Here is a 23,239-nt window from a genome sequence, read left to right as displayed (position 1 = left end):
CTTGGCCTAAGGGTCTGCAACCTGCGGCTCTCCAGATGTTCGTGGACTACAAATCACATCAGCCCCTGCCAACCTAGCCAATTGGCCAAGCTGGCAGGGGCTGATGGGAATTGTAGTCCATGAACATCTGGAGAGCCGCAGGTTGCAGACCCCTGACAGACGGACAAGATAATAGCATTAGATATAACAAACCTATTAAATTGAGGAATTGAACTATATAAGTTGTTTTCTAAGCCAGTAATACCAAAATGTAATGAGATAAGAGAATTGCTTTCTACATGTAACTCAAAAACATTTATTTGTTGACATGTATGTTTTTTATATTAATAAAATTGTTTTTTTAAAAATAAAATAAAGAGATCCACTGGATGTAGCATATCTCCAAGGCCAGCTCCATCAGCACGTGGGGGGTTGGGTGGGTAGTGGAAGCTGACTAAAGTTGGCTCCACCCCATGGCTTGCCCTTGGAAGTCCCAGCCCCAGCCTTCTGCCCCAGCAGACCCAGGGAAGGAAGGTGGCTTCTGGATCGGGCACTGCGGACAGGCATGGTGTCTACCCGTCCAGATAAGTCACACCTCACCAGTGCATTTGCCCTTTGCACCCACTCCAAGCCCCTTTAAAAGCTATCCAGGTTAGCGGCCATCACCACCACCTGTGGCAGCATATTCCAAACACCAAACACGCGTTGCGTGAAGAAACTATAAACTCAGTCTTCTAATTTACCCCATTAAGGCTGCAATGTACCATCATCAGGTAGCAGAGGGAGGGGGAGGGGAGGGAGGGGTGGCATGCAAGGGAAAGGAGGGAGGAGTGTCATGCAAAGAAGGGGAGGGGAGAGGGCCCGGCATCTGGACATGGCCCACCCACCCTAGCGGGGGGAGGGAGAGGGGAGGGAGGGATGGCATGCAAAGGAGGGGAGTGAGGGGTGGCATGCAAGGGAGGGAAGGGGAGTGGGGGTGGCATGCAAGGGAGGGAAGGGGAGGAAGTGAGGGGTGGCATGCAAGGGAGGGGATGGAAGTGTTACCGCTGTTTGCCAGGTAACAATAAGTGATTTCAGCTCAGCAACGTAATGAGGCGCAGGAAGCAGACGTTCTTCGAAGCAAAAGGATTTATTGCAGGTGGTGGTCGCAGCTCGGTCAGGAGGGAATCGCGCCTTGCAACGCAGTGCCAGAACATTTATTCCCAAACTTCAAAGGGGCAGTGAAGTGGGAGGTGAGGGGGCAAGTCCCTCACCTAAACACTAATCAAAACAAACAACACAAAAACAGGATACATTTACAACTTCTGAAAGAGATTACAAATCTCGCTGTCATGCGTCTTCCCGCAAGATCTCACAATGGTGCTGAAACGGAAAGCAGATAACGTCCATTCATAAAATTCCAGGTGGGCTCGCTGCCCCACCCAGCTATCTTCTCCAGTAAAACCCCGAGGCTCCCGCCTCGCCTCGATGCAACAAAAAAAAGTTCAAACTGTCCAATGGTGGTCCCTGCACGGCTTCCAACGGCTGGGGACCTTTGGGTGCTGGCAACAGATCCAATTTGCAAGTCCAAAGAGGGTCTTTGTCCTTGTCAAAGAGTTGGCTGGGCGTTGGTCTAAGCTGCATTCCAGAGCCAACTTTCTTGTCCCTTAATATCAGACCTTTACAGGCTATTGCTTTTACTATCAGACACAAATTTCAAAAATAACATTTCTAAACTTAAACATTAGGGAAACCTTAGGGATAACTACATATACTTATAGGCAAGACTTTCCTAAACCTAACAATAATAAAACCTTAAACTAACTGGGGGAACCTAGTCAGACTAAAATCCTAAACAGTAAGAAAATCATATATTCAACTAAAAGGGGGGCTTTTGTTACATCCTAGAATGGCACAAACAAGGAGAAGACCATATATCACTGGCACAAACATACATATACGTTCTCTGTGAACCTTATGGAGGTTTCTGAACCACACAAGTCTCCGCGTCCGGGCATGGAGCCAGTGTAGCCAGGCAACCTGACTCAGGAAAATATTTGTTTATTTTCCTGGGGCAGTAACAGAAGGGGGGGGGAGTTGAATGTTCCAGATTGGGAAATTCCTAGAGATTTGAGGATGTATTGTAGGGAGGATGGAGTTTTGGGAGGGGAGGGTCCTCAGCCAGATATAATGCTGTAGAGTCTACCCCCCCCCAAAAAAAGCTATTTTCTTTCTAGGGGAGCTGAATGCTGTAGTCTGGATACCAGTTTTAACTCTGGGTGGTCTCGCAGCATCTGGAGAATGGAACTCTATCCCTGAATTCCTATTTCCCGTTGAAAGGCCATCATATCCCCTGGGAGCGAATTCCACACTTTAAAAAAAATCACTGATTGCAGAAGGACTTCCTTTAGTCTGCCCTGGTTTTATTTGAAATAAACAAGAATTGAGTAAAAATCAAGGAAAGGGAAGAATCCCTCCGTCAGCCTTCGGAACATTTTTCGCAGCTTCTATCGTTTGTTGTTCCCTGAGGTGCTCTGTTGAGGACATGAGAGGGAGAGAACAGAAAGCAGAGCCAAGCTTAGATTGCCCCTCTGTAGGAACATAAGAACATAAGAACATAAGAACAAGCCAGCTGGATCAGACCAGAGTCCATCTAGTCCTGGAAATTCCCCCGTTGTTCTGGGAAAAGGCTTCCTGTCGCTTCCAGAACAGGCTGCGCAAATTGTGAAGAAACCAAGGCATCCTCAGACTAGGGGAGTCCAGCACAGTTCCCCAAACTTCCTTCTCCTTTGCTGGGAACGACCAGCTCCTGCGTCTGGTGAGTGATGCTCTTCAGCTTTCGGGCTTGTTCTCTAAATGGGATTAAATAACTATAAGAAATGTGCAGCATTATCAGTAGGCGAAGATCTTTGCCGAGTGACATAATCCAAAATGCTTCGGAACACTTCCAGATTGGGTGAGGTGGGGGAGCTGCAGGAAAGAGGCCAGAATAACAAATGCCGAACAGCCAAATAATATCAAGGGTTTGTTTTGGTTTCGTGGGGCCGGAAGCTGATCCCCTTCTTTTGAACAGCTGGCGCGGCAGATTTGGGGAGCAGGGGAGACAGCGTTGGAGATGGCAGAATCGAGACATTTTTTGTGCTGAGTTCCAGGGATTAGTTTCACATACCTTATCTTGCCTCTGTAGGTTTTCTGCTGTCAACGTATCAAATACTTAGGTAAGGATATAGCTGGAATAACCAGAAATGTTGGAATTCAAGAACAGTTCGATTCTAGACTGGGTAATTTAGCAGAGTGCTTGAGAGCCCCAACTAATCTCTGCGTGTGCCAGGAGCGAAAAATAACTAGGATCCTTTTGTCTATTCATACTGCATTTACTGTGGAAACTCTACTTCTGAATAGGACAGTGTAAATATTGTTTCAAAGGAATAGCGGCAGAGCAGTGGAGAAAGAATGCTAAGCGCCTTGACCCCTCTCTGTCTCTGACTCTCTTGTCAAGTCCCCTTTTGAGGTTAAGAGACAGCACAAAATTAAGAACATAAGAACATAAGAACTAGCCTGCTGGATCAGACCAGAGTCCATCTAGTCCAGCACTCTGCTACTCGCAGTGGCCCACCAGGTGCTTTCGGGAGCTCACGTGCAGGAGGTGAAATCAACGTCCTTCTGCTGCTGCTGCTGCTCCCGAGCACCTGGTCTGCTCAGGCATTTGCAATCTGAGATCAAGGAGGATCAAGATTGGTAGCCAGAGATCGACTTCTCCATAAATCTGTCCAAGCCCCTCTTAAAGCTATCCAGGTAAGTGGCCATCACCACCTCCTGTGGCAGCATATTCCAAATACCAATCACACGTTGCATGAAGAAGTGTTTCCTTTTATTAGTCCTAATTCTTCCCCCAAGCATTTTCAATGAATGCCCCCTGGTTCTAGTATTATGAGAAAGAGAGAAAAAGTTCTCTCTGTCAACATTTTCTACCCCATGCATAATTTTATAGACTTCAATCATATCCCCCCTCAGACGTCTCCTCTCCAAACTAAAATTCTGCTTTCTGCAAGGAATACCTGGTGCCCACATGAAGGCCGAGGCACCAGGTCTTTTCTAACTGAAAGATGCTTATGAGGATCCCATCGGGGATAGGGTGGTATAAAAATCTAATAAATGAATGAATGAATGAATGAATGAATGAATGAATGAATGAATGAATGAATGTAAGTGATGGGCAATACTTCCAAATGGCCCAGGGAAGGAGAAAATATTTATTCAGAAGGGGTTTACGGAGAGAACAGAAGAGAACATGGAATTAGAAGACATGCAAATGTTAAAGAACAAAAGCAAAGTGCTCAAGGCGCTGCCTCAGAAGTATCCATTTTTCTGCCTTTCTCTGTATGTTTCCGGGTCGTGACTGAATTCTGTTTGGCTCATTCTGCACATGCAGAATAATGCACTTTCAAACTGCTTTCAGTGCTCTTTGAAGCTGTGCGGAATGGCAAAGTCCACTTGCAAACAGTTGTGAGAGTGGTTTGAAAACGCATTATTTTGCGTGCGCGGAAGGGGCCTTTGAAAACGCAGCCAAGAATTATTGCACGGGTTTGGGCTGAAGGATTCTTTCAGTTGGGGTTCTGATCTATGAAAATCTCTCCCCCTAGTGTTAGATATGCACTGGATCCTGATGCTTACTCTTCTCTTGTCAACTTGTTCCGCTTCAGACGAAGATCCCACTTGGCTCAAGAAAGAGGAAGGTATGAGGGTGGAAAAGTAGATCCGCTTCATTTCTGAGCGGCGGAGGCGGAAGACTGGCATTTTCGTGGCTATGGGGTTTTTTTTACTTCACGACTGCAAAGTTTTGCCAAAATATGCTAATGCACCATGAAATCAAATATCTTGCTGCCTAGGGCACATTGGAGCAAATTGTGTCACATTCTCCTGTGTATCCCTTAGTCCTTGCTGTCGAAGAGAAGAAGAGTTTGGATTTATATCCCCCCTTTCTCTCCTGCAGGAGACTCAAAGGGGCTTACAATCTCCTTGCCCTTCCCCCCTCACAACAAACTCCCTGTGAGGTAGGTGGGGCTGAGAGAGCTCCGAGAAGCTGTGACTCGCCCAAGGTCACCCAGCTGGCATGAGTGGGAGTGCACAGGCTAATCTGAATTCCCCAGATAAGCCTCCACAGCTCAAGCGGCAGAGCTGGGAATCAAACCCGGTCCCTCCAGATTAGATACACAAGCTCTTAACCTCCTACGCCACTGCTGCTCCTCCGAAACTGTGCGAATCTCAAGAACACCAATTCTAGTCATTTTCAGTGCTCCAGGATGTAAAACTGTTAATGCCAGAGTTGGTGCTGACTTGGGACTGCAACAGCAGGGGGTGTAGGGGGAGAAAATGGCGCCCAGGGCAAAATGGCGCCCGCGCCGCGCGGCCCACCCGCACTTCCCTTTTTCTGATGGCTGAAAACAGCTTTCTGCCAGCTGAAAATGGGCCAGGCTGGTGAGGCAGAGCCAGGCCTGGTGAGGTGGGGGCAGGGGATGATCACGTACCCGGTGCACCTCCTGTTCCCTTATAGCTCCGCCACTGTGCAGTAGGTCCATTATTGCTATGCATATGTCTTTCAGTGCACCATGGTGCTATTCCAGGGGTGTCAAACTCGCGGCCCTCCAGATGCTCATGAACTACAATAACCATCAGTCCCTCCCAACATGAGCATTGGCTATACTGGCAAGGGCTGATGGGAATTGTAGTTCATGAACATCTGGAGGGCCACGAGTTTGACACCTGTGTGCTATTCAATTTACTGTAGCGCACACAGAACACACCCCTACAAACTAGTCAGTCTCCAATGTTTGTTCAGAATGAATTAGTTGATTGACTAATGCCATTGTGAATCGAAACACATGCATGTTTTCAACGCCGGGCCAGGCTGATAGTTCTCCCATTGGGCCTGCTAATACAGCAGAGGGTCAACACATTTTTTCATTGGTGATGTAATAGGGATACATCGATAGACTCTTATATTAATACTAGCAGTAAAGCCCACTGTAGGATAATACAGTGGGCCTGGGGTGGGGGGCAGTGGTGGGATCCAAAAATTTTAGTAACAGGTTCCCATGGTGGGATTCAAACAGTGGCGTAGCGCCAATGGGGCTGGGCGGGGCATGACGGGGGCGTGGCCGGGCATTCCGGGGCAGGGCATTCCTGGGCGGGGCTGTGGCAAGGACGCAGCCGCTGCGCTGGTCCTTGGGTGGGAAACGAATGCACGCAGGCGCAGGCTGCCACGCACGCCGGTGCACCTCCTGCTAGACTGCTCCAAGTTCTGCGCGCTACTGCTGAGAGGAGGGGAGTAACTAAGGCGAAAATCACGTGGCAAAATCACCCATTAGTAACCCCCTCTCGGCACACACAAATCATTAGTAACCTACTCTCGGGAACCTGTGAGAACCTGCTGGGTCCCACATCTGGTGGGGGGTGGGGGCAGGTAGTGGTTGCTGGAGGGGAAGGCATGGAGGGCTTGCTGGAGGTGGGGGAGGGTCACAAGGGGTGGGGTGGAGCGAGGGTGACAAGGTAAGGCTTGGAAAGGAGAGGGAGGGGAGGGGTGGGGTGGGTGGGCCAGCAAGGTGCTCCGCAGGCCCAGGCTGGGTCTTGGGGTGGGAGAGGCAGGCGGGGAGGAGTGGGCAGGGCCCACGAAGGGCTGCTGGGGTGGGGAGGGAGGGCTTGTTCACTTGGCACTTGAGTCGCCTTATAGGAGAGAAAGGCAAGGTATAAATCTAAAACTCTTCTTCTCCTCTTCACTCGCTAGCCTTAGCCACCCAAACCAGGGGAGTTAACAATATGGCAGAAAGATCCTTTTGGGCACAATCCAGATCCATTATTATTATTATTATTATTATTATTATTATTATTATTATTATTATTGTTGTTGTTGTTGTTGTTGTTGTTGTTGTTGTTGTTGTTGTGGTTGTGGTTGTGGTTGTGGTTGTGGTTGTGGTTGTGGTTGTGGTTGTGGTTGTAGTAGTAGTAGTAGTAATAGTAATTGATTGATTGATTGATTGATTGATTGATTAATTAAATTTATAGGCCGCCTCATCCCCAAAGGGCTCGAGGCGGCTCACAACGTGACTGTTCCCAGAACAGTAAATCAATATAACATAAAATCTAACTCATTAAAATTCAGCAGCAATTAAAACAATAGATACAAATTAAACAACAAAGGTTGTGTAAAAACACACACACAGGCGCCCGGTCTAAAGGCCAAAGGAGAAGGGAGGAGAGGCAGGGCCCAGGATGGAATCAGGGCCCTACCAAGATGGAAAAGGCAGCTTAATTCCGGTTTCAATGGGGGGCAATAGAACCGCGGCCAGCCCCTCCAAAAGCCCAGTGGAACAGCTCCGTCTTACAGGCCCTGCGGAACTCACCAAGGTCCCGCAGGGCCCGGACAGCTGGAGGTAGAGCATTCCACCAGGCAGGGGCCAGAGCCGTAAAGGTCCTGGCCCGGGTCGAGGCCAGCCACATCGTCGCAGGGCCAGGGATCACCATGGGTCATATACTAACTGTTTGCCTCCTGGGTTTTGTTATTTTGGGGTGTGTGGGGGGGCAATAGGTCTCGTGGTCCAGCAATATGCGAACCTAGGGCTGGCCGAAGTTCTCCTGCGCTGCCCCGTCCCTGAAGGTGCACCCACGGTGGAATGGCGAGTGAACGGCACAGCGGGGCCCATTTGGAAAGCATCCGTGCGGGAGGATTCCAGCCTCACCTTGTGGAACACCAGTCTGGCTCAGGAAGCAGAATACAGCTGCCACGACCCCACGACAGGACGGGTGCTGCACAGAGTATATTTGAAGCTGGGCTGTGAGTGGATAAACAGTGCTACCCTTTAAGCCTACATTTCAGATCACGTCTCTGTCTCTTGTATTTCTGGTGCTTTACCAACCTTGCCCTTTCTGTACGGATCTCAAGGGGGCTTGCATGGCTGAGAGAGCTGGCGTGGCGCCGTGGTTAAGAGCAGGTGCACTCTAATCCGGAGAACCAGGTTTGATTCCCCGCTCTGATACTTGAGCTGTGGAGGCTTATCTGGTGAACCAGATTAGCTTGTGCACTCCAGCACATGCCCGCTGGGTGACCTTGGGCTGGTCACAGTTCTTCGGAGCTCTCTCAGCCCCACCTACCTCACAGGGTGTTTGTGGTGGGGGTGGGAAGGGAAAGGAGTTTGTAAGCCCCTTTGAGTTTCCTTATGTAACCTCAGCTTGCGGGTTCTGTGGGGCAGAACTTGGAATGAGTTTGCGACAACAATTTTAAAAAACAAAATGGTTTGCTTTCTTAACATATAACATCAAACATCAACATTTAACATCACACTTCAAGGTCCTGTTCAGGTTGCATTTTCAAGTCCTTAGATTTACAGTCTACTGATACTGCCAAGTCCAATTCTTCTTTGCAAGTGGGTTGGCTCCTGAAGACTCCAAGGGCTTGATGAACAGGATTCAACATGATTTATTTATTTATTTATTTATTTTTGAGGCTTTTATACCGCCCCATCCCCGAAGGGCTCTGGGCGGTGTACAACAAATAAAAGCAACATATTTAAAATTAAAACCTTAAAAAGCAGCAACAATTAGACAATAATCATCAAGAAAATGAGAATATGAATGGGGTCCAGCATCTTAATTTTAAAATTCCCTCCCCACCCCCCTAAGGGAGGCATGGTGGCCCCGTCGGATGACAAATGACCTAGATGTCAGGGTCAGACGAGGGCCAAACAGGGAGGGGAAGGGGGCACCACATCAGCGGCCAGTTCCTCCAAAGGCCCGGCGGAACAGCTCCGTCTTACAGGCCCTGCAGAACTCACCAAGGTCCCGCAGGGCCCGGACAGCTGGAGGGAGAGCGTTCCACCAGGCCGGGGCCAGAGCTGTAAAGGCCCTGGCCCGCGTGGAGGTTTCCAGGAGAACTCTCACCCATTACAAACACAAAAACCCTTAACAAGGTGTTAAGGGCTTATACCAGGGGTCTTCAAACTATGGCCCTCCAGATGTTCATAGACTACAATTCCCATGAGCCCTACCACTTGGCCATGCTGGCAGGTGCTGATGGGAATTGTAGTCCATGAACATCTGGAGTGCCATAGTTTGAAGACCCCTGGCTTATACAAATCAAGGTCCAAGTCTGGTAGCCTTGCCTCCTCCAAACTACATGAGCTCTGCAGCCTTCTGCTGCTTTGAGTCTCCACCCCTTTCTGGGTCAACCCATTCTGAGCATGGGGGCTACACTTACAGGAGAGAAAGGGGGGATTTAAATCCAAACTCTCCTCCTCCTCCTCCTCCTCCTCCTCCTCCTCCTCCTCCTCCTCCTCCGGCTTTCCAGGTCCCATGTGGCAGTGAGTGCGTCTGCTGGCTCCCCAATTCCCTCATCCATCTCACAGGAAGAATTTGATGTCATGGATGTGGCCGTACCACTTCTGGCTGCTGCGTCCCTGACACTCTAGGATTTCCCCTTCTTTCTATTGTGTTTATCATAAAGACTGGGGAGCGCCTAGAACAGTGAAAGGCGGTGGCGATGTCACTTCTCTGTGATTGTGTCAGCTACAGTCCGCTGCCTCACGCTCCGCCCTCCCGAAACTCCCGCAGATTTCTAAGGCGGGACTGGCAAGCAACCACATGGTTCTTCTGTCTCCATTTTTATCCTTGCCACAACCTTGTAGCGTAGTTGAGGCTGCCAAAGAGACACACGTCCAGTGGCGTATCTGACCCACAGGGACAAAGGGTACCCACTTGTCTGAGGTGCTCTTCCCTCTTCTAGTCACGTGGTATAAAATCCAGCCCCTACGTGACCAGGAAGTCCTGCTGTCTTGTCATTTTCGTGTGCCTCGACCCCATCCGAGGGGGAGTCTGGGGGGAAGGTGGGCAAGGGGAGTCTGGGGGGGGGGAGGTGGGCACCCTAGACCTTGCCCATGTCCATGGGTGGGGTCAAGGGCAGCGGGGGGCAGAGCCTGGGGGGCATCCTGGAGACAATTTGTCTCCAGGCGCCATTTACTCCAGGTATGCCTCTGCACACGTCACTAGACTAGTGAGCTTCACAGCTGGGTGAGGATCTGTAGGAAGGTCTAAGAGGCCATGGATAACTAAAGGGTGGAGATGCAAAGTTCAGGGCAGCAGCCAGGTGAGATGGGTTGAGTCTCGTGCCTTCGGGGGGGGGGGGCAGAAAATGTACATAAGCCGTGGGACCTAACTGCTGGGAAATGGGGAAATGCAACAAACCTGAAAGTATCCTTAAGAACATAAGAACATAAGAACAAGCCAGCTGGACCAGACCAGAGTCCATCTAGTCCAGCTCTCTGCTACTCGCAGTGGCCCACCAGGTGCCTTTGGGAGCTCACCTGCAGGATGTGAAAGCAATGGCCTTCTGCGGCTGTTGCTCCCGAGCACCTGGTCTGCTAAGGCATTTGCAATCTCAGATCAAAGAGGATCAAGATTGGTAACCATAAATCGACTTCTCCTCCATAAATCTGTCCAAGCCCCCTTTTGAATCTTCAAAAGACTCATTATACTAAATGAATGCGTAGGTTAACATTCTTTAAGACTTCCACCATTCACAACTTCAAACAGCTGGTGACGACCTACTTTTCAATTCCAGGACAGGCCAGCTGGAGAAAAGCCCAAACAGTTAACACTTTAAAACATGACACAAAACTTTACAGGAAGAATCATGCTGGTGCAGCTACAATTAAACCCAGATAAATTCTTTCTCCACAGGGGATCTGCAACCTGTGGCTCTCCAGATGTTCATGGACTACAATGCCCATCAGCCAATTGGCCATGCTGGCAGGGGCTGATGGGAATTGTGGTCCATGAACATCTGGAGAGCCACAGGTTGCAGACCCCTGAGATAGAGGATCAATCCCTATCTGGAAATCGTATGGTGAGTGGGTAGAGGTCTGCAGAAATCAGTCTTCTATAAATAAATGGTCAACAGAGGGTCAAGACAGTGGTGAGATTTAAATAATTTAACAACTAGTTCTGTTTGAGAGGGGGGAGGCAGTTGGCGGCCCCGCGACCTACTGTACCCCCCCCCCCCGGCTCAAGTGGGCCATAGGAGACTGGGGGGCGCAGTGGTGGGATTACAACCAGTTCACCTAACTAGACAAAAAATTAGCCACCGGTTCTACTGAACTGGTGTGAACCGGCTGAATCCCATCACTGGTCAAGACAGAGGCCAAAATGCCCCTCCCATGTGACCTCTCCGTTTTTCTTTCTTTTTTGGCAGACCCCCCCAAGAAACCTTCCATCCAATGTTCCACCACCAGCTACGGCAGTCCTGTCAATTGCACGTGGAAGCTGGAAAAAGAGACGCACCTGGACACTTCGTTCATTACCACGTATAGGTATGAAAAGGGCCCCTCCCTCATTGCCCTTGGTCTTCCAGCCCAGCCCCTCATCTGTTTCACTGCTCTTATTTGTCGGTCGGTCAAGTACATTTTGATCTTGCCCCTCCTTCAAGGTACGCAGGGGGGACTGACCAGTGGTGGGATCCAAAAATTTTAGTATTCTAGAAATCAAAAGAAGGATACTTTCCTTAAACAAGGAACTTTAACATGTTTCTAAAACCATGGACAGAAGAGTGGATTCTCTAATGGGCGGCTGCCATGTTGTGCCAGTAATGGGTGGGGGGATTCTTGGGTGACGGTGAATTCTTGGGTGGGGGGATTCTCAGGTGCGTGCAAACCATGCTGCCTCCTGCCGACGGGATCCCAGCTATTCCGACTAGCCCCTGCCCTCGCTGTGCAAATGGTGGTATAGTCAACACGGGTTCATTTGACTCATCAGTGTTGCCTGTCCAGAATCAGCCCGTGTGAGGTTGCGGAATAGCAAAATCCACTTGCAAACAGTTGTGAAAGTGGTTTGAAAACGCATTATTTTGCGTGTGCGGAAGAGGCCCTGGATAGCCCTGAGTTACTTTAGGTCAGTCTCCAACTGAAAGCTGAAATGGGAAGGGAACAATGGTGGATTCTGCGCAGCATAAATATAATGTCTTTAGGATAAGATCCGTTCTGGGGTTTTGTGTTTGCAAAAATACCAACACTTCCTTATACAAAATACATTCGAAACATAACTTCTCAAACTAGATAGCAAAATCTAGACCGTTCATTCTGTCAACATATCTTTAAAACATTTCCTTTGAAACATTTAAAACATTTCAACCTTCTACTTATAAAGCTATACCTATTCAAAAACATAAAGAAGAAGAAGAAGAGGAGGAGGAGGAGGAGGAGGAGGAGGAGTTTGGATTTATATCCCCCCTTTCTCTCCTGCAGGAGACTCAAAGGGGCTTACAATCTCCTTGCCCTTCCCCCCCTCACAACAAACACCCTGTGAGGTAGGTGGGGCTGAGAGAGCTCCGAGAAGCTGTGACTAGCCCAAGGTCACCCAGCTGGCGTGTGTGGGAGTGTACAGGCTAATCTGAATTCCCCAGATAAGCCTCCACAGCTCAGGCGGCAGAGCTGGGAATCAAACCCAGTTCCTCCAGATTAGATACACGAGCTCTTAACCTCTTACGCCATTTCAACCTTCTACTTATAAAGCTATATCAATTCAAAAAAGCCCTTAATATGCTTTTTCTCTGAATTGCTATATCAAAAGCTCATGCAGTGATGCGGCAGGCAGCCTCCTCAGCTAAGTCTGCTTCGTGTGTGCATCACTCATCTGCTCTTGAACAGATGTTGAGCTGTTGTCTTTCTTTGCACGTTATCAGGGACGGCATGGACAGAGAGGTGCGTGACTGTGTGCAGTCAAGTACCGGAGCCGACAGCTGCTCCATCGCTGATGTGCAGCTGTTCTCCATCATCCCTTATGTGTTGAATGTGACAGCGGTGAATCCTCTGGGAACTCGGACCAACATTTTTCCTTTCCTCCTGAACCAGATCAGTAAGTTTTTTTAGAAACACAGCCTCTACGTTCCCTTCTTGCAATAGTCAAGACCGGCCTTTCCCCCTAGATTAGAAGAATAGTTGCTTTCACAAACTGAAAAGATGACTGAAATACTTTATATTGACATCTGCCCATTGAATATCAGGGTATCAATGTATCAATTAAACAGGATACTTCCCTTCTCACAGGGATCCCCAGATTTTTTGAGACTGCGCCACCTTTGGAATTCTGACAGAGGCCCATTATGCACGGAGCGCTTCCCGCGCTGCTCCTCGCCCTACAGTGCCACAGGGGTCTCCTTGCGTTTCCTTGTTTACACACAAGGAGGTGCTCTACTTCTCACTGTGCGGCTTCCATGGTTTCCCTACCCCTACTTCCGGGTTGCCCCCCTGTTCAAACAAGAATGAAGATTGCTGTTTTTTGGGGGGGAGGGGTTAGCCCTTTAAATGTACCGTATATACTCATGTATAAGTCGAATTTTTCAGCACATTTTTAATGCTGAAAAAGCTCCCCTCGACTAATATGTGGGTCATTAAATTTTTGTGTGTGTTTTTACTTTGCCTGCCAGCAGGGGGTGCAGTTTTTATGCTAGGGTACTCCCCTGATGATACCAGCCAAGTTTGGTAAAGTTTGGTTCAGGGGGTCCAAAGTTAAGGACCCCCTAAGGAGGTGCCCCCATTCCCCATTGTTTTCAATGGGAGCTATTAGTAGATGGGGCTACCCTTTTGAGGGTCCATAACTTTGGACCCTCTGAACCAAACTTCACCAAACCTGGCTGGTCTCATCAGGAGAGTCTCTTTATGATACCAGCCAGGTCTGGTGAAGTTTGGGTCAGGGGATCCAAAGTTATTGACCCCCAAAGGGGATGCCCCATCCCCCATTGTTTACAATGGAAGCTAATAGTACATTTTCCAATTCTGATAATATCCCTCTTAAAATCTAAGTTGGTTTACATTTGGACATACAGATGATGATGAGGAATCCAGTTTTGAAGGATTTTAACTCTTGTGTTTTAGCTTGGTTGCTGGTTGAGCTAAGGTTTTTGTACTTTTAAAGTTATTGTTGATACCATATTGTTCTTGTTGACCCTCTTTTCCACTTACAGAGCCAGTTTACTGTTTTTCTTTGAAATAAATATTCAAAAACATTTAATCTACTGAGAACTCTCTATCCAATAGTTGACCTTTTAATTTTCTATAAGCTTCTGAATAGGACAAAGGGCAAAGTGAATCAACTGACAGTCCAATAGAGGCCATTTTTCTTCAATTATGGAAAACCAGGGGTTGGAACAGGTGTCAGAGAGCAGACGGTGGGCCAGGGAGGCAGAGCAGTGGTGTACAATCAGCCACAGTGTGGTGGGCACAGCCCTAAAATGGCCGCCACACAATGGGTGCTGCAGGAGATGGAGCCAGCTACAAAATGGCTGCCGCAGCTTACCTTCATATCTTCATGGTCACACAGTGAAGATCATTGTGCTATTAAGGTGCCTAAACAACATGTTTTAAAATTTGCACAGCTAATCGAATCCGCAACAGCCAATCAGAAGGCTTGGTAAGGGCTTCTTATATCTTACGTTTGTGTTTGATGGCTCTTTCCAATTTGACTTTTTAACAGTCAAGCCAGATCCCCCAGAAGACTTGAAGGTCTCTGCAATCGCGGGAATGAGTTGGAAGCTGCGTTTGGAATGGAAGCCCCCCAGCTCCTGGCTGTTTCCGGAGTACTTCCCCCTCAAGTATGTGATCCGTTACTCGAGGAACGGGACCGACAGCCACAAAACGGTGAGAGGGGTCAGCTAGCCATCCTCCACAAATAGAAGCTGTCATGCTCTTCTTAACACTTACATTAACTACTGATGAAAAAAATCACCCAACCTTTATTTATTCATTCAATTTAATATGCGCCTCCCCTTGTGGGCCTGGCACAGCTTACAACATATAAACATTAAAAACAGTTAAGCATCAATGAAACATATTCCTAAATCTATGTGGCAGTGAAGTAATTCATACAATTTAACAAATAACAGCACCCATAGCTCTGAAAGAATCAGAGATTAGAGACTAAGGCAGTGGTGGGATCCAAACATTTTAGTAACAGGTTCCCATGGTGGTGGGATTCAAACTGTGGCGTAGCGCCAATGGGGCTGGGCGGGGCACAACGAGGGCGTGGCTGGGCATTCTGGGGGCGGGGCATTCCTGGGCGGGGCTGTGGCAAGGATGCAGCCGCTGTGCCAGTCCTTGGGCGGAAAACGAATGCACGCAGGTGCAGGCTGCCATGCACACCGGTGCACCTCCTGCTAGACTGCTTCAAGTTCTGCGCGCTACTGCAGAGAGGAGGGGCGTAACTAAGGCAAAAATCACGTGGCAAAATCACCAATTAGTAACCCCCTCTCGGCACGCACAAATAATTAGTAACCTACTCTCGGGAACCTGTGAGAATCTGCTGGATCCCACCTCCTAGCCCTGACAAGTATCCAAGACCAGTTCTCTGGCCAAGCAACTGATTGGGACACCACAATGATGAAAGGGTGCTGAGGTGTCCCTGGAGCTCAGCTATCTCACAGCTGGGGGTGGTTCTAACGATGACAATGGGGGTGGCTTGTGCCCATCATTGCCTTTCAGGCAGAGGCGTAGCAAGGGGGGGAAGCGTCCGATACACTGGTGCGTCCTCCACCCCTGTTCTGCCATGAAACACCCCTGGAACACCCCAGAACGCCCCTGCCACACCCCCGGAACACCCTCGCCACGCCCCCACAGGGGTGCACGCCCGGTGCGTTGCACACCCCTATTCCCTTGGAGCTATGCCTCTGCTTTCAGGCGCACGATGCTGTCAGGCAGGTTTAAGGCAAGCCCCTGAGATGCCCCTCTGCTGATGCTGCAAAGGGTTTCATAAATGTGGTAAGGGGAAGACCCCCTCGGGGTGCCCTCCAATAAGAAGCAGGAACAGTGAATAAAAGGATGGTACTCAGTCAGGGATGTAGCCAGAGTTATAGCTGACAGGTCACAGAGCACATGCAACAGAAGCAGTGGCGTAGGAGGTTAAGTGGCTCATGTATCTAATCTGGAGGAACCAGGTTTGATTCTCCGCTCTGCCGCCTTAGCTGTGGAGGCTTATCTGGGGAATTCAGATTAGCCTGGGCACTCCCACACACGCCAGCTGGGTGACCTTGGGCTAGTCACAGCTCTTCGGAGCTCTCTCAGCCCCGCCTACCTCGCAGGGTGTTTGTTGTGAGGGGGGAAGGGCAAGGAGATTGTAAGCCCCATTGAGTCTCCTGCAGGAGAGAAAGGGGGGATATAAATCCAAACTCCTCCTCCTCCTCCTCCTCCTCTTCTTCTTCTTCTTCTTCTTCTTCTTCTTCTTCTTCTTCTTCTTCATGCCTCGTTGAAACCCCCCCCCTCCTGCTTTCCCATGAATTTGTGGGAAAACAGTCTTTGGAGCCGAGACAGCCCCACGGTTGGCAGCAAATAGCACGAGAAAGCCACCTGGCTTCCTGCCCCTATGAGATAACGGGCGTAATTATTTTCTCATGGGACAGAGGTGCCAAGGGAAGCCATAAAGATCAAGAAAAGAATGCACAGATGGCAGTGGTTATATACAGCAGACTGGTTACATCTGTCTCAAAGCATCATTGGTTTGTGATTTCAATTGGTTACCTAGGATTAGGAATGCACCGTAATCACCCAGATATCATCCCCCTGGCAATAAGGCAGCTTCACGCATTCAGCACTAAGGCTAACAGATAACACGTGTGTCCCTCTTTCTTTTACCGCGCTGCCTGGGTAACTTTTATTCTCCCAGATCCGCCAGCTCTCAGCAGCGCAGAGGAACAGAAACAGGACCCAACACAGCGAGAATAGTGAAAATAAAAATGAGTTTATTGAGATGCTGACCTACGTGTCAGCACCTCCACACCACGGCAACTGCAGCTGCCTAGCAGCTTTACAACAACTTTTATACCCAGTCTCCCGCCCGGGAATCCGGGAGAGTACAGGACAACCTACAATCATTCATTCACAAATACATAGGAACCAATGAGAGTCCAGAGGGCAGTCCCTTCTTGAATTTCGCGGCAGAAGCAGGGCGAGGCGATGATGTAAGCACAGGCGGGAAAAACACAAAAGAGTCCCTTGGGTGCTTGGGGCCAGGAAACAAAACCTAACCACGACGGAACCCTTATCTGCCTGCTGGTGGGATTAAGGCAGATGGAGGTGCTTCTTCCGGGGTCCCTTTTGTCAAACGTCCATTCGTGGTTTTTGCAAATGAAAGGGACATGCCCAGGTGGAGCAGGGGTGGATTCCTGCCTTGAGCAAAGGAGGTTCCGTACAGATACAAATACAAAATGCAACTGTAATTCCTACATCCTACCTAATACAACTTGTTCCTCTCTAACTTATAAAGAAATAAAACATAATTTCACCTTTATTAAACAGCAAGATCAGAAATGGAATAATTCATTTCTGACTCCGCTATCATTTCTGCTTTCAGACCAGGCCTTTGGAGCAAACCTCTTTCGTCTTGACTGGGGTCCGTCCCGGAGCCACCTATCATATCCAGGTGGCTGCTAAAGACTGCCTCGATAATGGCGAATACAGCGCGTGGAGTTCCCCAGCATCTGGAACAGCCTGGAGGCCAGCGTGATGGGTGTAGAGAACAGCTGACATCTTCCGTGTCTGTCCATTCCCCCTGCATAGGCGTGGCCAGGACTGTTCTGTGATTTTTGTCTGCGTGGGATCCACACAAAGTTTTACCTGAGAAAACCCAAGTCGGATTTTCATAAAGAAAACTCTTCTTTCTTTCCTTATCTCTGGCGGATTCCGTACAGTACAGTTATAACACGTCACAGTCATTATAAAATGAACCTGTTGTCCTTTTGTCCATTTGCATGTATGCTGTTTACATGTCCAGGAATCAAGTTGAGCCCCTGGCAGAGGTGGGATCCAGCAGGTTCTCACCAGTTCCTGAGAGTGGGTTACTAATTATTTGTGTGTGCCGAGAGGGGGTTACTAATTGGGTCCGCTTTTCCGTTAGAAATTCTATTAGGTCCAAAAATCACAAAGTCCTGTTGTTTCCTATGTGGCTGGTTAGCGAAGGTAGAAAACGGGATAGTTCTCCCTGTTGGGCTGTTTTCAAAACATGTTTTAGTGATATGGCAAAGTTCCTTGTTTAAGGAAAGTATCCTTCTTTTGATTTCTAGAAACAAAATCAAGTATTTGAAAGTATTAAGTATTTGACAGGCAGTCAATTAGAGGAGAAGTAGTTGTTTCTGTTGGCAGTAGACGATAGGACTTGCTATGATGAGTTTAAATTATGGACAGAAAGATACCAGCTGGAAATTAGGAACTTTTTTTTACAGTAAGAGTTTTTTACAGTAACAGAGAAATTATTAATGCCCCGCCCCCGGAATGCCCGGCCACGCCCCCGTTGTGCCCCGCCCAGTCCCATTGGTGCTACGCCACTGTTTGAATCCCACCACCATGGGAACCTGTTACTAAAATTTTTGGAACCGACCACTGGCCCGGGAGAGTCTTCACATGAAAAAGTTTCTCTTTTTTAAAATGTCTCTGTACAATTCTTGCATCTGCTGCCCGTTGTGTTCGTGCAGGAGCGCCTTCAACCCAGGCTTTTGCAGAAAGATCACTAGTTTAGCAATGTTTGTAAAGTTCGTGTTGACCGAAATATGACAAGTCTGAGTTGTTTTGGGAAAGGGACCTGTGTGAAATTCTTCTCAGAAACTCTCTATATAACATCCTGAAGATGCTGTATTTGTGCCACGCAGAATTCACCTCTGTCTAACAAGATTCTAGATCCCATAGTCCCAGAGCTAAATGTTTAAAAAATGGACAATTGGTGTTCAGGCAAAACTGCCACATGTGGAACTAATCAGTACAGCAGGATCCACTATTATACTTTATTTTTAAAAAAGCAATAAAATTATTTTAGCAGCTTTGAATCAAATGACCTGGTCTTTCATTTCGCTTTTGTCAAACCTGAGCTGAACATTAGCAGAGCTTTTTATGAACATTTTTGTCAAACCTGAGCTGAACATTAGCAGAGCTTTCTGCTGCTTGTCCTTTCTCCATCTGCAGAGAAACACTAACTATGTCTCTGAATACTTAACAATGCCAAACCTTGGCAAATGTGTCTCAAATGTACATCTGCAAAGGGAACACTGTTACCGTGCTGCCTGGGTAACTTTATTTCCCCAGAACCGCCAGCTCTCAGCAGCGCAGAGGAACAGAAACAGGACCCAACACAGCGAGAATGTTAAGAAATAAAGATGAGTTTATTGAGATGCTGACCTATGTGTCAGCACCTCTACACCACGGCAACTGCGCTGCCTAGCAGCTTTACAGCATCTTAAATACACTTTCTCCCGCCGGGAGTCCGGGAGAATACAGGACAGCCTACAACCATTCATTCACAAAATACATGACAACCAATCATACACCTACAAGTACATGGGAACCAATTAGAGTCCATTGGGCAGTCCCTTCTTGAATTTCGCGCCGAAGGCAGGGTGAGGCAATGATGTAGGCACTGGCGGGAAGAGCACAAAAGAGTCCTTTGGGTGCTTACGGTCAGGAAAAGAAACTTAACGATGATGGCACCCTTATCTGCCTGCTGGTGGGATTAGGCAGATGGAGGCGCTTCTTCCGGGGTCCCTTTTGTCAGTGTCCATCCAGGGTTTTACAAATGAAAGGGACATGCCCAGGTGGAACAGGGGTGGATTCCTGCCTTGAGCAAAGGAGGTTCCATGCAGACACAAATTCAAAAGATAGCTATAATTCCTACTTTCTACCTAATACAGTGTGTTCCTACCTAATTTACACAGAAATAAAACATCATCCCATCTTTATTTAAAAGCAAGATCAGAAATGGAATAAAATCACTTCTGACTCCACTATCAACATGATCACACATGATCACATGTTGGGAGGAGCTCTGGACAAAGAGTATCAGTGGCAACAGAATGATCATTTCCTAGCTTTGCAGGGTGGGTGGGAGGAATGATTAATCTTAATTTTAAACACCCTCTGCAGTATTTATTTATGTATTAATATATTTATGATTCTGCCTACCCCAGTGGCTCAAGGCAGTTTGGATCTGCATGTTGCAGTTAAAAAATTACAATTAAAAACCATAAAACTCCCAATGCCTCTCAATCCCCCAAAAGATGACTGCAGTTTATATTGTGAGAAATGGCAAAATGTTGCTTTTACACAAAGAAGGTATTATTAAGTGTTTTCCTAAAATGTAAGACTATAGTAAGTATTTTCACAGATAAACATAGTTTAGTGCACAAATATAGGCATTATTTAGAAGTCACAAAGAATATAGCCTTCACAGAAAATACAAAGGTTGTTGAACACTGATTATAATTTAGCTTTATAAAAGTTTATGTAGAGTTCATATAAAGTTCCTTTAAAGATGTTAGAAGTCCAGTTGACTCCAAGGTTATTATGTCTCCTCTTTTGAAGTCCGTCAGGAAGGGAGCATAGTGACCTTGACAGCAGATAGAAGTCTTAAAGTTTGTTGGCTAATTGGGATAAAGCACACCTGCTCTGAGATCATATCCCACCTGAACGATACTAATTGGAACAGAAGGAGAGATTAATAGCTTGACTGTCATATCTCCTCCTTTGAAGTCCGTTAGTAGAAAAAGGGAGTGTAATGATAACGTGTGCTTGTCTGTATACTTGCTCTAATGAGCTGGCAGGAAAAAGGGTTTAAGAGTTTAGTAGGGGAAAGTTCATAATACATTTTTACGTTTAAAATGCTTCTATATTGTAACTAAGTAATGGAACTTAAAGAATATATGTATTTTGAGTGTGCCTTATGAGAATCTTTGTATAATTCCTTAATATGGCCAAAGGAAATGTCTTTTTCTCAGTTCATAAGGCAGTTTGCTTCTTTAGAGAGGGTCCTAGATGCTAGCTGGCCCGCAGAAACTCTATTGAGAAATCCGATGGAGCCTTTTAGACCAATAGCTACCAGTTTGTCCAATATTTTGACTTAAATCTTATAAAGAAACATTTTAAGATGCTTTTGAGGCCTGGATTCAATAGTTATAGGAAGGTGGGACAGGATCCAGGTTCCAATTAGCAGGCCTAGGTCCTTGTGTCAAGAGAGGCACCTGCTGATAAGCAACCCTTGGATGAACCTATGATGTCCTAACAGAAAGAAAATATATCATGAAGATACTAACAGGGTTGACACTAATTGCAGGAATTGACCATATAAAGAAATATTAATTGGAGGAGATGCCACCTGGTATATGACATAATATGTCCAGATGAATTGTAATAGGCTAAGCCCTCTTATCTCCTGCCAATGGAGATGAGAGGGAGGGATTGGGTGGTCCTAAAATGGAAATATAAGCTGCTGCACAGCCAGGGAACTGTGTGTCTTTCTCTGAGAGGGCACCCGGGCTTGCAAGACCGAGAACCAATAAAAGCTTTGTTACCTGCTTCACCAACTTTGTCCAGATTGTTTCTTACAATATCCCACTAAAAGTCCTGGTGACTAAACAGACCCTGAATATCCTCTTGAAGATTTCTATTTGTGGATCTTCCCTCCCCTCCTCCGGGAACCCATTCCACAGAGCAGGAGCTACAAAGGAACAGGAAGGTGCTCTAGCTGATGCCAGGCAGGTCATCTTAAGAGGGAGGTTAGAAAGCAGGGGAGTGCTTCAGCATGTCTTGGGCCATTTCTGCATGGCACAATTATACCGGGTTACAACCGGTATCTTACAACCCGGGTCTATTGTATCCCAGTTTCTCCCTTCACATGGCAGCCCGTTTCTGTGAAGGAATCGAGTGAAGACTGGGAGGAAATTCTCCAGTTTGTTTCGAACAATCTGGGGGCTTTTGTATTTACTCTGTAACCGTATCCACGCATGCGTGAACATCCCCATTGTCCCGCAGTTGTTTTGGGCCAGCAGCTTGAATGAATGTCTCCGCCCTGCCTTTTGAATTTGAACTGCTGCTGCCCACCTTTACACCTGCTCTCAGGTTCTCGGTAGGAGCTGGGACATTTGAACTTATTGAGCATGGATCCAAATCCAGAGGTAGCACAGCTGCTGGGTGTGTTTGTGGTACTGGTGATACACCTCCTCAGTATCATGCATGGTGCCCTTGCTGCATGTGCCCACGATCAGGACGAGATAGCCTGGGCATCTCTTTAGTCTGCTGCGCTGAGGGGACGTCACAGGTGGGCATTGTTTGCCCTGGCGACCGCCCTCCAGCATCCTCGGGTTATTTCTCACTGGGGTCAAAAGGAATTCTATACATGCACAGTGGATTTTCACCCTCATCTTTTTTTAAAAAAAAGAATCATCTTAGAAGAGAAAGGAACTCTTTTCATGCTCAGAGACATTACAAAGTGAGATTTGATTCTGAAACCAATATTTCATATCTGGGGAGAAAAGAGCTGTGTGGATGATCTAAGGCATGTTGATGTTACAACAGGGTAACGGGTTCAAAATATTTAAGCCAAAAAGCTTAAGCTGACAAAGGAATAAAATCTGAATACACCCCAAAGTTCATCATCATCAATCAATCATAAAGAAAGGTGGAGATTTTCCCTTTCCCCAAAACATTTGGAGTTGTCCAAGACCCTTATTGGAAGATGTCAGCACCTGGTTCTTTGACGCAAGATGAACTAGAGCCCTGTTTCTTTCTAATCTATATTGTCTTTTGTTGCCCTTCTCCTTAGACAAAGAGCCTAAACATTTTCATGTTTCTCTCTTCTGTCACTAGAAGAAGGGCAAATCCAAGGTATCTGTCTGGGAGCAGTAAGACCTTAAAAACAGTTGAATTTGCACATTCTGTATAACTCTGAACAAGGGGCATTCTGCTGGGCTATCAAGCTTGCCTAGTAACAGAAAAAGGATAGATTTTCAAGCTTGCATTTTTCTTTGTTCAGCTGCATCATGGTTGCCAACTACCCATTACAGAAAGAAAGTAATGGGGGGGGCAAAAAAGAAAACCTTTGCTTTTTCAGAGTATATTCCTCTTATGCCTTCTGCGCCTACATTAGTCTTAGATTTTTTACAACAAATTGGAGGAGGAGACACTTAAAGATCCTCAGTAGTTGTTTGGGAGGAGAAGAAATTTAAATATGCTCAGAAGCTATTTTAAATGCATCTGTTCAGAGCCACCCAGCCAGCCCTGAACGAGATTCTTGTCTACCAAACATAGCAACTTCTAATCATTCCTGCTCTGAGCCCCGGGTACCAATTTAACCAGTCCAGTCATCAGCACAATTTCAATCTCTCAAAGCGGAACCTTCCTTCATGGGGATCTGCTGCGCCATCGGACCGCTTTCAGGAGAGGACGCACGTACATGTCGCACACTCGGGAAGATTATGGGGCGGGGCTTAGCT

At 47.3% G+C, this 23,239-nt stretch overlaps 1 protein-coding gene across 2 annotated transcripts; it reads left to right on the top strand.

The window, feature by feature from the left end:
• The first annotated feature begins 2,250 nt into the window (after positions 1–2,250).
• Positions 2,251–17,897, top strand: EBI3 (Epstein-Barr virus induced 3). 2 transcript variants are annotated; one of them, XM_048495764.1, is made up of 8 exons: positions 2,251–2,776; positions 3,146–3,176; positions 4,602–4,694; positions 7,544–7,789; positions 11,198–11,315; positions 12,683–12,855; positions 14,473–14,636; positions 17,341–17,897. In XM_048495764.1, the coding sequence occupies exons 3-8, from the start codon at positions 4,610–4,612 to the stop codon at positions 17,491–17,493; spliced, it is 939 nt and encodes a 312-aa protein (XP_048351721.1). In that variant the 5' UTR covers positions 2,251–2,776; positions 3,146–3,176; positions 4,602–4,609; the 3' UTR covers positions 17,494–17,897. The 2 variants fall into 2 exon arrangements, with proteins under 2 accessions (XP_048351721.1, XP_048351720.1); XM_048495763.1 differs by lacking the exon at positions 3,146–3,176 and having other exon boundaries at positions 2,252–2,776.
• Positions 17,898–23,239: the final 5,342 nt, after the last annotated feature.

Source organism: Sphaerodactylus townsendi, linkage group LG05 (genome assembly GCF_021028975.2).
Source record: "Sphaerodactylus townsendi isolate TG3544 linkage group LG05, MPM_Stown_v2.3, whole genome shotgun sequence".
In the NCBI taxonomy this organism is placed as follows: domain Eukaryota; kingdom Metazoa; phylum Chordata; class Lepidosauria; order Squamata; family Sphaerodactylidae; genus Sphaerodactylus; species Sphaerodactylus townsendi.
This window is presented reverse-complemented; position numbering and strand designations above follow the sequence as displayed.